The following is a 14111-nucleotide window of genomic DNA, read 5'->3' as shown; positions in this document are numbered from 1 at the left end:
TTGAAACACTGGGAGTGTACTGGGGGAAAGTATAATAGGCTGGAAAACTGGAATATTGTCTTCTTATGCCCTATAAGACTAGAATATTTAGTTCCTGTGCCCATCTTTCTGCAATGTTTTACAGACTTTACTTGAGACTTGGGCAGGACTGAGGTTGAATCATAGAATCATTCAATCGTTAAGGTTGGAAAAGACCCTTAAGATCATCGAGTCCAACCGCTAACCAATCACTGCCAAGTCCACCACTAAACCATATCCTCAAGCAGCACATCTACCCTTCTTTTAAATACCTCCAGGGATGGAGACTCCACCACCTCCCTGGGCAGCCTGTTCCAAGGTTTGACAACAGAAGTTGCTGTTTCCACCAGAAATGTTCCCCAGCTGAGGATATCCGTGTTTCCTGGTGCTCTGCCTGTCCTCCCGTGTGCGAGTCCTTCAGCGCCCGCCTTTCCCAACAAGGCAGCCGGCAGGCAGGGCCGGCCAGCCGGCCTTATGCTCGACACCTTTTTTTTTTTGGAAGGCCGAGGTGAGGGCAGGGGAAGGCGGACAATAAAGGGTGTCAGCGCAGGTTTTGCCCTTGCTGCTGAGGGACGCGGGGCTCGGCAGCGGCTGCCCGGAGCCGCTGTCCCAAGAAGGAGGGCAGGGCGGGGGCGAGGGACCCGGCCGGGACCGCCGCTGGCAGCGCCTCCCTCCCCACTCCCGCCCTCTCGGCTGAGGGGCGCGGACTACAACTCCCGGCGTGCATCGCGGCACCTGCGCCCGCTCTGATTGGCTGCCTGGCCCCCCGCCCTCCCCCGCCTGACGGTGGGAAGCTAACGGCGGCGCCGGAGCCCCCCGCGTGCTGGGGGTCGGCGAACCGCATGGCGGCGGCGGCGGCGGCGCGGGCGTGGGGGCGGCGGCGGCGCGGCGGCACCGCGTTCCTGCGTGGGGCCCTCGGGGCAGCCCCGGGCCGCGCCTGCAGCACCGGAGCGCCGGTGAGGGCTCCCTCCGCCGCGACTCAGGTGAGGCGGGGCGCGGGGTTGCCCGGCGGGGGAGGGGGGGATCAGCGGGGAGGGTTTGGGGCCGAGGGTGGTCTCCGGTGCCGCTGCCCGGGGACGCCCCTTCCCCGGGGACGTTTGGGAGGCGGGCGGCCGCCGGAGGTCGTGGTTGGGATTTTGAGTCCTGGGCCGGTGCTTTAAGAAGACGCAGCCTGGGAAGGGGTGCTCATGGTGTCCCGGTGGCGTTCCCCGGGGGAGTGGGGGGCTGGAGCCCGCTGGGGTGGGCGGCACCGACCCTCTGCCTCCCGCTTTCTGATAGAAACACTTAATTTTGCCACCTTCCCCAGAGCGATGGGTAACTTCTGTGGCGAACGTGACTCGATTCTGTGTCGGGGGGGGAGAGTCAACAAAACGCGTAGTAATGTATAATTCTGCGTCCTTAGTTTGTTGAAATGATGCCATAAAGTCTCTTGGACTGAACCAGTTCAGTGCTCCTTCCCAGTCCAAGAAGAGATTGCACAACGGCATGTGATCTGCCCAGGTCAAAATCGAGTGCTTTGGCAGCTTTGAGTGGTTGTGCTCTAAGAGGTCACGGGAGCTTTGCAATGAAGCTGTTTGTTCCTCTGCTCATGTGAAATCAACACAGGTGTCGTCCAGATCCTCCTAGCTCAACTTCCAGTCCCCCAGATGCGTTGGGTCTCCTGGTGTTCAAATGCAGGAGAAAAAGCTGCAGGGAAAGGCCAAGGTTCTGTAACTGTCTAGCAGAAATAGGGTACGACATGTAGAGTAATTCCAGCTGGGACGTGATTTATTGATTTACTTGCAATTGCATGGCTTGCTTTAACAAGCAGAAAATAAGCTAAAGCTACTAGTGACAGTCTTTGCGTCACCAGAATTGAATGCATTCACTACCACTTATTTACAGGAAGTCAAATGGTTTTGTGCGTTGCATTATTGAATGCTTGCTTGGCTCGGGAATCTAGAAAGATTGAGTTTCTTTTGGTTTTTGTTTGGGTTTTTTTCTCTAAACTGTGTACTTTTTTCTAAATTCTGATGAGAATTACTTTTAACTACTTCCTATAAATTGAGTATTCTAACATACATTCAGGAATACTTTTGAGAGAGCTTGATTACAACATCCACCTCTGAAAGGCATACTCCCTTAGGGGACGAAAGCCATAGTGGTTGGAAGAATGGGATGGGTGATTTGTGTGTGTGGCGTAGTAACTGTGACAAGTGTGCTGGGGCACTGGCTGATACCCTGCAGGGCCTGAGAAGCAAGCTAATGCAAAAAGAAAGACAGCGCAAACTTGGCAACTGCACGGTGATAATATACTCATTGTTCCTTTCTGTTCTCTCTCTCTCCTGGGATCATCTGCAGAGAGGAGCAATTAGCGTCACAGCCATAGGGGACAGTGAAATGTGCTTTCAGATGACAGGATGTTCAAGCATGTGAAACAATTGTGAATACGGCTGGACTGTCTTGTGGGTTGGATCTGAAAATGTTCATGGGTTCTGTTTAATTTCATGAGATTTCAGTTGGGTGCGGGGGTTGCAAAGGGGAGAAGAGAACACTAGACTCTGTGTTTCATCCACTTTTAAAATGGTCCTTTCAGCTGTGGAAGGAAGAACTATGTAACTTGGGAGCTTCAGGAGACAACTGAAAGGCTGTGTCCAAGGCTACCCATTGTAAGCCTTTAGATTGGGTTACAAACATTAGGGTCAGTATGGCTGCTGTATTGCTATTGTGTGGTGACCTTATGTTCAACTTACAGCCTTTTTAGCCTGCTCGTACATTTTGTTTTTTGAGACAGAGGGAGAATGTTTGTGTACGTGCCATCCATTCTGTATCCTGCAGTGCTGTCTAATAACACTTTCTATGAATGCTTGGTAAGTGACTCCCTCCAGCAGAAACACTTAATCACTTCTATTTGTGTTTTGAGTGTTTATTAAGTCCTTATAATATTCTCTATATGAAATACGTGGTGAAAATGAATGTATTTATAGAAGTGAAATTATATTGACCAGATAACCGACTGGGTAAATCTGAGGCTGTGAAAATTTATGTCAGTTTTGAAGGTGAAATCAGATATACCTGGGAAGCTGATCCTAAACTGTTTACAAATAAAACCCAGAACTTGATCAGCTTATTATTGGGCTGGTTAGTCCAAATGTTTGAGCCTGTTTTTATTTTAATATTTAAGATACGGTTGCCAGTCTCGGAGATGTGCGCAGGGCCTTTTTCTAAGGCAAGATAAGGGCAGGTAGCAACAGGCACTCTGAAAGCAGTGTTTTCAATGTTCTTTGGTTGTGTACAAGCATTTCTTGACTAATTTGCAGTTAACAAAGGAAAGGCTGATGCCGTCCTGTCATCTTGTACACATGATACACGTCCAAATTGCATACTTGAATAAAAAAATTATATAGGATTACATATTTCTACTACAAAACTGTGTATTTTCCAGTACAATAGCAAAAGTAATTTGTACTTTTTTGTGTGTGTAAGCTGGAAGTTTACATGTGAAAACCCCAGCTTTTTGAAACAAAGGAGCAATATGACAGGACTCTTAATGATGTTTGAGAGCAATAACGTTAAGGAAATTAGCGTTCTTTTTCTTTTTTTTTATCCTGCTCTAGATGTATTATTTCCAGTAAAGGTCTTTGGCATCCTGACACAAAGTTTTATTTTGTCTTCCTCCATCCGTTCATGTAGATCCTGTAATTCAAACATAACCACCTGAAATTTTCTGTGGCCTCGTTGGAGTCTCTGTCACTGGGATAAAGGAGAGAGCCCAACTTGTCTAGAAAGACCTCATACGGCCGTTATTCTTGGCCAGTCATGTCTGAAACTCTGTGTGTCCTGGAGCTCTGTTTTGTGGGTAGCTGGTCAAAGTCCCTGAGCAATGTCTCTGTGCCAATAACCAGAACTGTAAGCATGCTGTTTGGGGTCAGCTGTTGGGCGGCAGCTGCTGAGTCCTCAGAAAAACATTTGTCTTGGACTTCTCAGCTCAGACCTCATTCTGGTGTTTGGCCTACTTAGACCTGTTTCAGCCTCTGTGGTTGTCTAATTTCCAGGTTGAGTAAGGACACTGTGTCACTGCTTCCCTACAGGCTAAGATATTAAAGGTGAGGCATGAAACAGAAGAGCTTTTGCTGAGTTGTGTCCATGATGCTGGCACAGCAGCATTAGGTACTACGGTGAGGTGGCAGCATGGATGCATAGTCCTACCAGCATTGCAGGAGCCAAAGGAGCCGGGGGTGCTGGAGTAATGCTGACGCTGTCATAAGTACACAGGTTGTGGTGGTCCCTGAGGCCTGTCCAGAAGTGTTTGCAATCATAGTGCACAAATGTCACTGGGGGTAAGGTAGAAGGCTGGAGCAAGTATAATACTTGATCTTCAGCTTGATAAGTAGGTAAGAGCTCTGTTTTCTTCCCCCTTGTGTTTAACTGAGCCTTTCCAGTACCTGTCAGTTTGTGGTGTTCCTGGTGGTTATTAGTACCTCTGGTGATGACTTCCAATTTTGCTGCATTGTTACAAGAGTTCTCCTGGAAATCACAGGTGAATTGGCAGGTCTGAAGGGTTGACAGGTTGTAAAAATATAGCTGATAGGTGCAGTGTCATGGTTTTAGCTGGGATAGAGTTAATTTTCTTCCACTGCAGCTGGCACAGTGCTGTGCTTTGGACTTAGTATGAAAACAACGTTGATAACACACCGATGTTTTAGATATTGGTGGGTAGTGCTTGTACTAGTCAAGGACTTCCAGCTTCCCATGCTCTGCCAGGTGCACAAGAAGCCGGGAGGGGAGGGGACACAGCTAAGAGAGCAGATTCAAACTGGCCGAAGGGATATTCCATATCATGTAACGTCATGCCCAGTATGTTACCTGGGCGGAGCTGGCTGGGGGAGGGAGGCAGCACTCGTGGCTTGGGACTGGCAGCGTTGGTCGGCGGGTGGTGAGCAGTTGTATCGTTTGTTGTTTTGACTTTTTTCCCTTTTTCCCTTTTTCTTTTTATTATATTATCATTATTGTTGTTATTATAATAATCATCATTATTTTATTTTAATTATTACACTGTTCTTAACCCACAAGTTTTTTGTTGTGTTTTTTTTTTTTTCTTTTGCTCTTCCAATTCTCTCCCCCATCCCACAGGAACGGGGGAAGTGAGCGAGCGGCTGCGTGGTGTTTAGTTGCCAACTGGGCCTGAACCATGACAGTCATTTTTGGCACCCAACGTGGGGCTCGAAGGGTTGAGATAATAACGGTTGCTGGTCACAGCATAGACTCTGTTCTCAATATTAGTTTATCTGATCTGTACCATGCTCTTGTATTTGCTGTGTCTGTTAAAGTTTGGTGTTGTTTTTTGTGGTCTGCTGTGCTCTGCAGTGATTAGTACTGTTTTGCCTGGGAGAGTTGTTTTTAAAACATTGGTTTTGAGTTTTATTTGCTATTTGAAGTTTATATTGAAGCCATTACTGTATGTCAGGTAGCACCTCATGGATACAATTAGCAATTATACATCCTCTTCCTCCATAAAAAACAACTCTCAGAGGAAATACAGAATGGCACCTTAGTTACCATCTTCTATAATGCCTCCTCTTTCATTACAACTTTTCAGTATCTTGAACATCCTTGGGTAGTTAAAATATATCTGTTGATATTGCTTTGGCAGAGAAGAGAAAGTCAGCTCGTTGACTTTCCTGGAAGAGAAAGTCAACTCACTTAGAAAGAGATGATGAAAAGCAGGGCCGTCACGAGGAGAGGAGGAGGAGGAAGAACAACTTGTAAAAGAAATGGGAACTACCCAATCCCTATCCTTGAGTGAGCTGCGAGATATACAAAAAGATTTCAGCTGTCATGAACCATGACATTATCTAAGCTCTCATTCTTTCAGTACTAGTATAGAATATAGGATTGACAGCCCAGAGACTGAAACTGTTTTTTCATGGTTCGGATAAAGCACACTGTGTGACAGGGCGTACTCTGACATACAGAAGTGTCTCCTTTTAACTATGCGGAGAGGGGACTTGGGGATTATAGCCATCCCTTTTCAGTGGAAAAAGTTATATGGTTGGGCATTGATACACTAAAATACTAACAAACACCTATCTCTTTCCAACCACAGGGAACTGACTAACTGTTTCCATGTAGACTGGGAACTGTAGCAGGCAGCTTTTGCTTTCTCCCTGTTCTAATAGCACTTTCACAGGCTGCAAGTGACTAGGTCCAACCTCACCCTATTCTTGCCTTACTTACATGACTACTTTAGAGAGTGCTTCATCCTTGCCTGGAGTTACCAGGAAGGCAGCTGACTTTGTCTCTGGTATTTGGCCTTTCCTGTGGAATTTATAAAAATATGAGTCAGTGCTGGGTGCAGTGGCAGTTTTGGTAATACAGGATCCACTCCCTGTGGAGCTCAAGCTGGTGCTACTGAACTCCTCATGGGTGTCTCCTAATTCCTCCTTGCTGACATCAAACTGGACAGAAACTGAACTAACAGCTTAAAAAATCCATCTCCAATCACTGTTTCCTCCCAGACAAACCCATCTCTGTACATGACAAGTAGCTTATGGAAAGAAGCTCTAGTAGGTCTGGAAAACTTTTTTTTTCCCCCATTCGAGCACCCACTATTTTGCAGCAAGAGAGCAAAAGTTAGTTATTTCCATCAGGGACTTTAAAGTATATTGACACCAACTGCCCGCTGAGTGCCTGTTCTTTAAATGCTGTTTCCTAACAGTATTATTCCTCCACTAAGGCCTCTTACTTTTGTTCCCTTGCCTGTAACAGCCTGGATGGAAGACTAGGAACAGAACCGCTGTCTCCTGCATCCCACTCCAGTGGTGGCTCCTTCCTGAAAATAGGAAATTACTTTAAGCTTGTTATTGTTCTTGAAAAGAAAGTGTACAGTTTTGGCATCCATTAGATACAATCATTAAAGCATCCTTGTCTTGCGTCCCTTCCGTCAGGGAGGCCAGCTTTTCACTTCTTTTCCTCCCTGTAATGTGCACTCTAAAATGGGGACACAGGAGGTTCATCCTGTTCTGTCTTCAGGTGGAGTGGGGAAGGAAGCCTGGTCATGAAAAAGATGCAAAAATGAGTTACTGAGAAAGAAACAGGAGAGGGGTGCTCCTACAAGGAGGGCTAAAATGATTTTGATAAGCATGGGAGTGCTTTCCCTCTCAAAGGTGAACACCTTTCCAAAATAATAGGAAGGAAAATGTCAGAAATCCAGCCAGGCCAGAAAGCAGTGCAGTTTTCAGGAAAAACTACTTGTGGGGGTTTTTTGAGGGTGGCAGTATTTAAAATATACTTCAGATGTAGTCTGTTCAGGGTGAGTTTCCTAAATGGGGAAGAAGTAGAAATTAAATCTGAATATTTAGTTGGGCTCTCTGACTTCACCCTGCTTGTATTCTGGGAAACTCTCACAGTAAGGGCAACAGAGCCGGCATTTCTAACAAAGCAAGCTCCCAGCTTGGGATTTCCTGGTGAAATGAAAGCTGCAAACCACCCGCATGTGCCCAGGCCAGAGTGTTTCCAGGCCGGGGGGATTAAAAACCAGATGACTTGTTCTGCCTGTGCACATTGAAGAAGAGGGAGGCAGAAGAATGTGTGTGAGCAGCGCATGTGGCTGCGGAGCGGTTGGTTTTTACAGCTCCTGTCACTGTCATGTTTGGTGCCACAGGGAGGGAAGGCCAGGCCTGGGGAGCGCTGGCCTTGTGCCCCCTTGTCCCTCTGCTGTTGTGGCTGTTTCAAAACAAAAACTGAAAGAGATTTCTTTCTTCTGGCACAAAAGTAGTTTTGTGGAAACTAGTACTGCTCTTTTATCGGGGTAAACAGATGCTGTCTGCGCTTTGAAATCAGCCATTTTGTGTCTTCTCTATCTTCTCTAACCACACACCACCCCACCACCCCCACTGCTAGGGCTGTTCTTAGATCTTGTATAACCACACAGCTGTTTGGATCAGGAAGTGTAGCAGATTGTTTAAAGGCTGGTGGAAAGGTGGTGCTGCCAAGAAAGACTGCCCCTGCTTATAAGTTTAGCAGCAGCCATGGTGTTAGCCCAGCTGGAATCAAAATTGCTGCAGATGCTAATGGCTGAAGTTGGGCCTCTCCCCAGATAACCTTTGCTGTCTGGCTGATCTGGTCACTTGAAGGAATCCTCTCCATCCACTCCCAAATCTTTCTTACAAATGCTTTCAGAATGAAATGTTTTGAGGAAGCATACCTGGGTTTGTCAACATTTTAGCTGACCCTTTCCAGGCTTCTTGCTAGGGCTGTTTGGAAATACTGTGCAGGATTAACTCCTATGGTTACTACTAGCAATGACCAGAGCCAGGGAGATGACGGCACGACGGCACAGCTATGCGTGTTTCTGTCCAGTCCCTTGGCATCATCCCATATGTACCAATTTTATTTTGTCTGGAGATTTCACAGGTCTGTTTTTCACTAGATGGAAATAATGGCTTTTGCTCAGTTAGGCAATTTGAATACTAGCTAATGTGTCATTTTGTCCAGCTCCTCGTTCTACGTTCTAAATTTATGTCAAAACTTTGTTTAATCCTTTGCCTACTGCAGCCTATCAAGACCAGCCAGCATGATTTTTACTTGAGGCACAATTCTGCAGCTGATTATTTCCCCTCTTCCTCTTTTAACTTTGTGAACACCATGTATCCAGAAATGGCTTTGTATGTGCTCTTTGACTGGAGATGAAGTAGCAGAGTAGTTTCAGCTGTGCTTTACAGGTATAGAAAAATAGAGATAGAACATGGTAATTTGAAAGTCATGGGCTAAAGGCAGTGGAAATCTCCGTGTTTAGATCATGCTATAACCAAGAGTGTTCTGGTGCTGGCAGTAGCAATCTTTTAAAGATGCTTGGTATAAACTTGAACTTTATTTGTTTCCAGTAACAGCTACTGATTTGTGCTATTTCATTTGATGCCTAAATTGATCAGCCCTTATTCTGGAGAGCAAATACTCAGTACTTCCTGAAAACTGTGTTGTTCTGGTATTCATATGTTACACTGTGGTTTAAAAAATGCAAAAAAATTGTGAATAGAAATAACTTCTAATATTCACTTTGTGACAGTTACTAAAGACATTATTAAAATTCTGAATTTTTTTAATGCAGGCTTGAACAGGTGGAATGTTGAGGATCATACATTTCTCTTCTGGTCCCATTGTGTCCTGTTTTATCAGCTTTAAACTGAGACAAGCTTTTTGGAAGTATTCTATTGTATGGATTTGGGCAAGAAGACCTTATTGGAAACATTCTTGAAACAGACATCATGAAACAAAATTGTACACAGAAAGAATTTGGATTTGCTATTAACAAGATGTTATGTCATGCACGTGAAAGTTGGTAGGGACATAAGCAGAGATGCAGTGTTTCATCAACTTTTAATTCTTTTGCGCTGAAGTGCGGGGGGGACCCTTCTGTACGATGTCATTTATCTGGGGGCTGTAGTGAGATTGGGTCGTCCTGGATCAATGATTCTGGAAAGTTGAGGAGACGCACAATTGAAAAAAGCTGCCTCCTATTCTGCACAAAAAAGCCTGAAGTACCTGTGGCAAAGAGGCTGTATCTTAAAATGCACAGGGCGATTTTAGTACAGTTCCATGGAATTAAGTGGGGTGTGAAACTTAATAAATGGCCTGTTTTGACCATTAAGGCAAGTCATGTTTTTTTCTTGTGCAGCGGTCCCTGTGGGGAAAAATGGAATAATAATTACCAGTTGGGTTTGAAGTTAATATTTATACAGCAAGTTGATAGGATAAGTATTCAAATATTTAGCACTTACTTGTTTTCATTACAGGAATTACAAAGCTCAGGAAGAGGACGCTTTCTGCTGGAACATGCTGCTCCTTTCTCTGTTTTTTTGACAGACAGCTTTGGGCGCCAGCACAACTACTTGCGAATTTCTTTGACTGAGAAATGCAACCTCAGGTGTAAGTGTCTGCTTCCTTTCTTGCACAAAGCTCTTGTGCACCGTATTGTGCAAAGGCCAAGAGTTGAGTTAGGGTACTTATTGCTGTGTTGGCCCTGGGCTGTTTCTTGTCTTCACAAAGTAATGGTAAAGGATAGATAGGGACTGATTTGGGGTTGAGCTGCTGGTGGGATGAGGAAGCAGGAGCAGCAAGCTGAGGGATCTGCAAGTGGCAGGTCTTTCATCAGGCTTGGTGTGGTTTGGATGGTGGTGCTTGTGGATGTTTGTATGCCATACCCAAAGTGTGCGATAAGCATGAGGGCTTGTACCTAGGTATTCCCACAATTACGCCTGCAAAGTCTGTAGCAATGTTTCAGTGCTTGCCAGTTCAGTTTGGTATCTCTGTTTGAAGGCGTGTTAGATAGAAATAAGATCAGCTTCTGCTTCAAATGGAGCCATTGTAATTTTGACACCCATCAAATGAGTCTTGGGTTTTCTTCTGAAGGAAACCAGGAAATTGTTAGGAGATTGCTTGTAAGATTTGGTGTATGATCTTCTCTGTATTCAGAAAAGCAGAGACGTTTGACATCCATTAAAGACAGTTGCACTTGGTGCATTTTGCCCATAACATTCGATTAATTGCTGCTTGTTATTTTTTCCCCCATGTATTTCTGTATTTTTTGGTTTAGGTCAGTATTGTATGCCAGAGGAAGGTGTTCAGCTGACCCCTAAATCAGAGCTACTTACTGCTCAGGAGGTAATTACCCTAGCCAGACTATTTGTGAAAGAAGGCGTAGAGAAGATCCGACTGACAGGAGGAGAGCCACTTATCCGTCCCGATGTGGTTGATATTGTGGGTGAGTTCCCAATAAACAAAGTGAATTTCAAAGTAACTTGCTGTATGTTGATTCGAGAACTATGCTTATAACTAATACAGTCCAGCAACAACCTGAAGAATAATTATATGTTAAATGACGGTGCTTTTTTCCAGTATTGTGAAATGAAAGAGTTTCTTTCAGAAAACTTCCAGTTCTGCTGTCCTGCTTGGATGGAACTTGTCTTTTTGTATTTAACAGCAGAACTTATTGTTGTATTCATATTCAACATCTAGTAGCATAGCTTGCAGCCTTGGGGTGAAAAATGAAGAATTGATATGACCAGGTCCTCAGTGGGGAGGAACAGTTGATACATGCTTACAAACAAAACAGGTTTTCTTTTGGATTGGGGGTGTGTGTGTGTGTTTGTGATTTTTGTTTTTTGTTTCCTTGATAACAGATGTCACTTGCTTGTCTGTGTTTAATAAGGAATGGTGGAAATGCCTATGTTTTTACAGTTATTGATGAAGACTGTTAGTTCAGTGGAAGATAAATTACTGGGTAATTTTTAGAAGTCTATCTCCTTAGATTGGTATTGTGTTGACTGGCTGTGCCTGTTGTTTTCTTGAGCCAGGTGCTCTCTTCCCTGTCCAAAGTCTCATATGTTATAGACATGGCAATATCTGTGTGTAGTGGCAATGTGTTAGATTAAGGCTATGTATGTGGATGCACTTTGGTGTATTGTAGGCAACTGGACCTGTCAGTTTCTGCATGTGTACTCTAAGAAGTACTCAAGATAGGAATGCGTTAATACGGAAGACGAAGGCCTTGAAAGTAGAGCAGCTGCCTACTGATAAACTGAGCTTTGGTGCAGAAAACAGATGGTCTCTGCTCCTGCTCTGTTTTCATCAGGATTTGGAGGACCTTTATGGTCTTTTCCAAAGGAAGCAGCAGAGCAGTGGTAAAACTGACCTGTTTATAGCTGGAAAAGACACAGCTAGAGTGAGCTGGCTTGGGTCTCCTTGAATCTTGATTGTGAGGAGTCCTGAAACCTAAATTAAATTAAACTTCTTGGAACTCTGGAATACCATTCTCTAGGACATTTCAACGATGTGTGATAGGTTATTTTTTATTTAGGATTGAGAGAGCTTTGTGCCTTTCAAATGACCTGCTTTCAAGAGGGCGTTCCCCATTTCTAGTAATAATAGGTATAGTTACTTTTAGCTGGCTTTCACCAATCAAAAGGGAGGCAGATTTAGAAAATAGGTTGTATTTTAAAATACAACAAACCTTTACAGTTCCGCATATAGTATTGGCACAAAAATGAGTTGAAATAAACAATATTGTCAGTTCAGTGCAGAAATTTCTTTCCTAGTGTATGTACCTTTCTGATTTATCAGTGGTAGCTGATGGCTTTTTATGCTCAAGACAGCCACTTTGAGGGCGTAAGTTCAGTAGCCAGGTCACTGCAAAATAATTATTGCATTGCTGCAATTCTGAAATATTGATATTGGGAGGATAGAAAGCTTTTGTTTGTTTTGCTGCAGTGATAAAATTCTCAGAGGTTTATTTCCGTGGCTGAAAGAGGGAGATGGGTCTTCTTGAACCACTGGGCTTTCATTACTCTGCCTGTATTCTTGTTCACAGCTGAACTTTGACAGGTTCATAGTTGTCATTTTCATGGATGACAAGAGTAGTGATCTTGGGGTAAAGACAGTGGACGTTAAGATGATTGAACTAATGCTACAGGACATTCTGTCATGAATTTTTATTAGCCTGGCTAGTTTTTTTATTTTCTAAGGCTTATTGAAAATTGGCAAATTAAGTCTATAAATGCTTTTTGCCTTCTCAGACTTCGGTGTTACTCTGTGGTGCACAAGTTTAGGATCAAGACAAAAGTCTCAAAACTAAATAGATCGCATGTATCAACTGTGGGAAAACTCACTGAAGAGAAAACAAGCCCAAAAATGTCTTCTGCAGAATTTGAGTTAGACACCTTTATTGAATCCATCTTTGCACAATGTACTAGTTTGGGCTGGGTTGGAGTTAATTTTGGATTTCTAGAAGGTTTATAGAAGCTGGTGACAATATCTCAGGTGCAGAATACAGTGAAGATTTAAGTTAGGTTTCCCTTCAGTAAACCTTCCCCTTACCCATAAATGGTCTGTGAAATACCAATAAAGCTCAAATATTAATGCTGGATTACTATTACTGTATTTTTCTGATACTTCAAACTTTTTTGTTGTGACAATGAACTAATGTGATTTTAAGCTACTGTAGGAGACCATGTTATTCAGAGACCTGCTACAGTTCTTTAGATTACTTCGAATCTTCTTTTAATGGATTTAAAGTCTCCTTTTAACACATGCACATAAATAAACTATGACTTAGCGACTAATACTTGCTGAGAGCTAAATTATGTCTTGGGGACTGCTGAAAATATATGATTGAGACTTTTCTGAGGCAGCTGATAGTGGAATATAGAATCCATCTCCTTTTGCGGTACTCAAAGTTTAAATTAGCACCAGATATAAACTGTGTCATAGCTGTTTGTTATTAATAGTCTGAGAAGTACACATCTCCACTGACAAAATAGTTTTCCATGGGGTGAGGGATGGACAGTTGAATGGCTTTCTATAGCAACATACATGTTTCAAGAGTAAAGTGGTGCAGAAGTAGACTTGTTAATTCATGTATTAGGAGATACACATACCTTTTTTGGACTCGGGGAAAGTGCAGTTGAGGAATTGATTGGAGGAGAATATGTAAGAAACGTTCTATTTAAGAAGATGCTCCTGATCCTGAAGAAAAAACTAAAAGCAACAGTGTTTACCTGATGGCTTGAGCCTGACATAAAATCTTTTAGCTTCATGCTATTGAGTTCTAGCATCTGTTCTGTTTCCTTTTCTACTTGACAGCTTTATCAGTTGCCTTTGCTTGTGTTGATTGTTGCTAAAGCAGGGACCAAAGGTCAGCAAACAGACTTAATACGGGTCCAAGGTGAGTTACAACGTTATGAAATCTCTTTAATCCCTTTTGAATTTAGAGGTAAACAAGCCAAGGAACCAAGCAACCGCAAATGTTCTACTTCTTAGCTTGCACAAATAAGGTAGAGTGTAACTTGTTGGTCGTAGTGTTAAGTCTCCATCTCTAATCTCTCACAGTTGGCTTACATCCAATTTATTATTGCAGGTGGTTCCACATATTAGTGTATTTCCAGTGCCTCATCCTGTATCTCTTCCTGTCTGATGAGGAAGAATATGCATTGATACCAGCTGCTCTCTGTACTAAATGACCTAATCAGCTTGTGCTACTTTTAAATTTTTTTTTATTTTAGGCTGCAGCATGGCTTTGGTTTTATTCAATGTCTTTATGCTTTTTACATTTCTGTCAA

The 14111-nt window shown here is 43.5% G+C and overlaps 1 protein-coding gene across 1 annotated transcript in view; it reads left to right on the top strand.

Moving 5' to 3' along the window:
- Positions 1 to 781: 781 nt before the first annotated feature.
- MOCS1 (molybdenum cofactor synthesis 1) overlaps positions 782 to 14111 on the top strand; it is a 32615-nt gene continuing 19285 nt past the window's right edge. Inside the window, 3 exon segments of the mRNA XM_064446030.1 lie at positions 782 to 1001; positions 9792 to 9924; positions 10592 to 10759. Coding sequence (XP_064302100.1) covers positions 861 to 1001; positions 9792 to 9924; positions 10592 to 10759 — 442 coding nt within the window. The 5' untranslated portion in view covers positions 782 to 860.

The sequence above is a fragment of the Phalacrocorax carbo genome, chromosome 3 (genome assembly GCF_963921805.1).
Source record: "Phalacrocorax carbo chromosome 3, bPhaCar2.1, whole genome shotgun sequence".
In the NCBI taxonomy this organism is placed as follows: Eukaryota; Metazoa; Chordata; class Aves; order Suliformes; family Phalacrocoracidae; genus Phalacrocorax; species Phalacrocorax carbo.
Note: the sequence above shows the minus strand (reverse complement) of the source record. Positions and strands in the feature narration are given on the sequence as shown.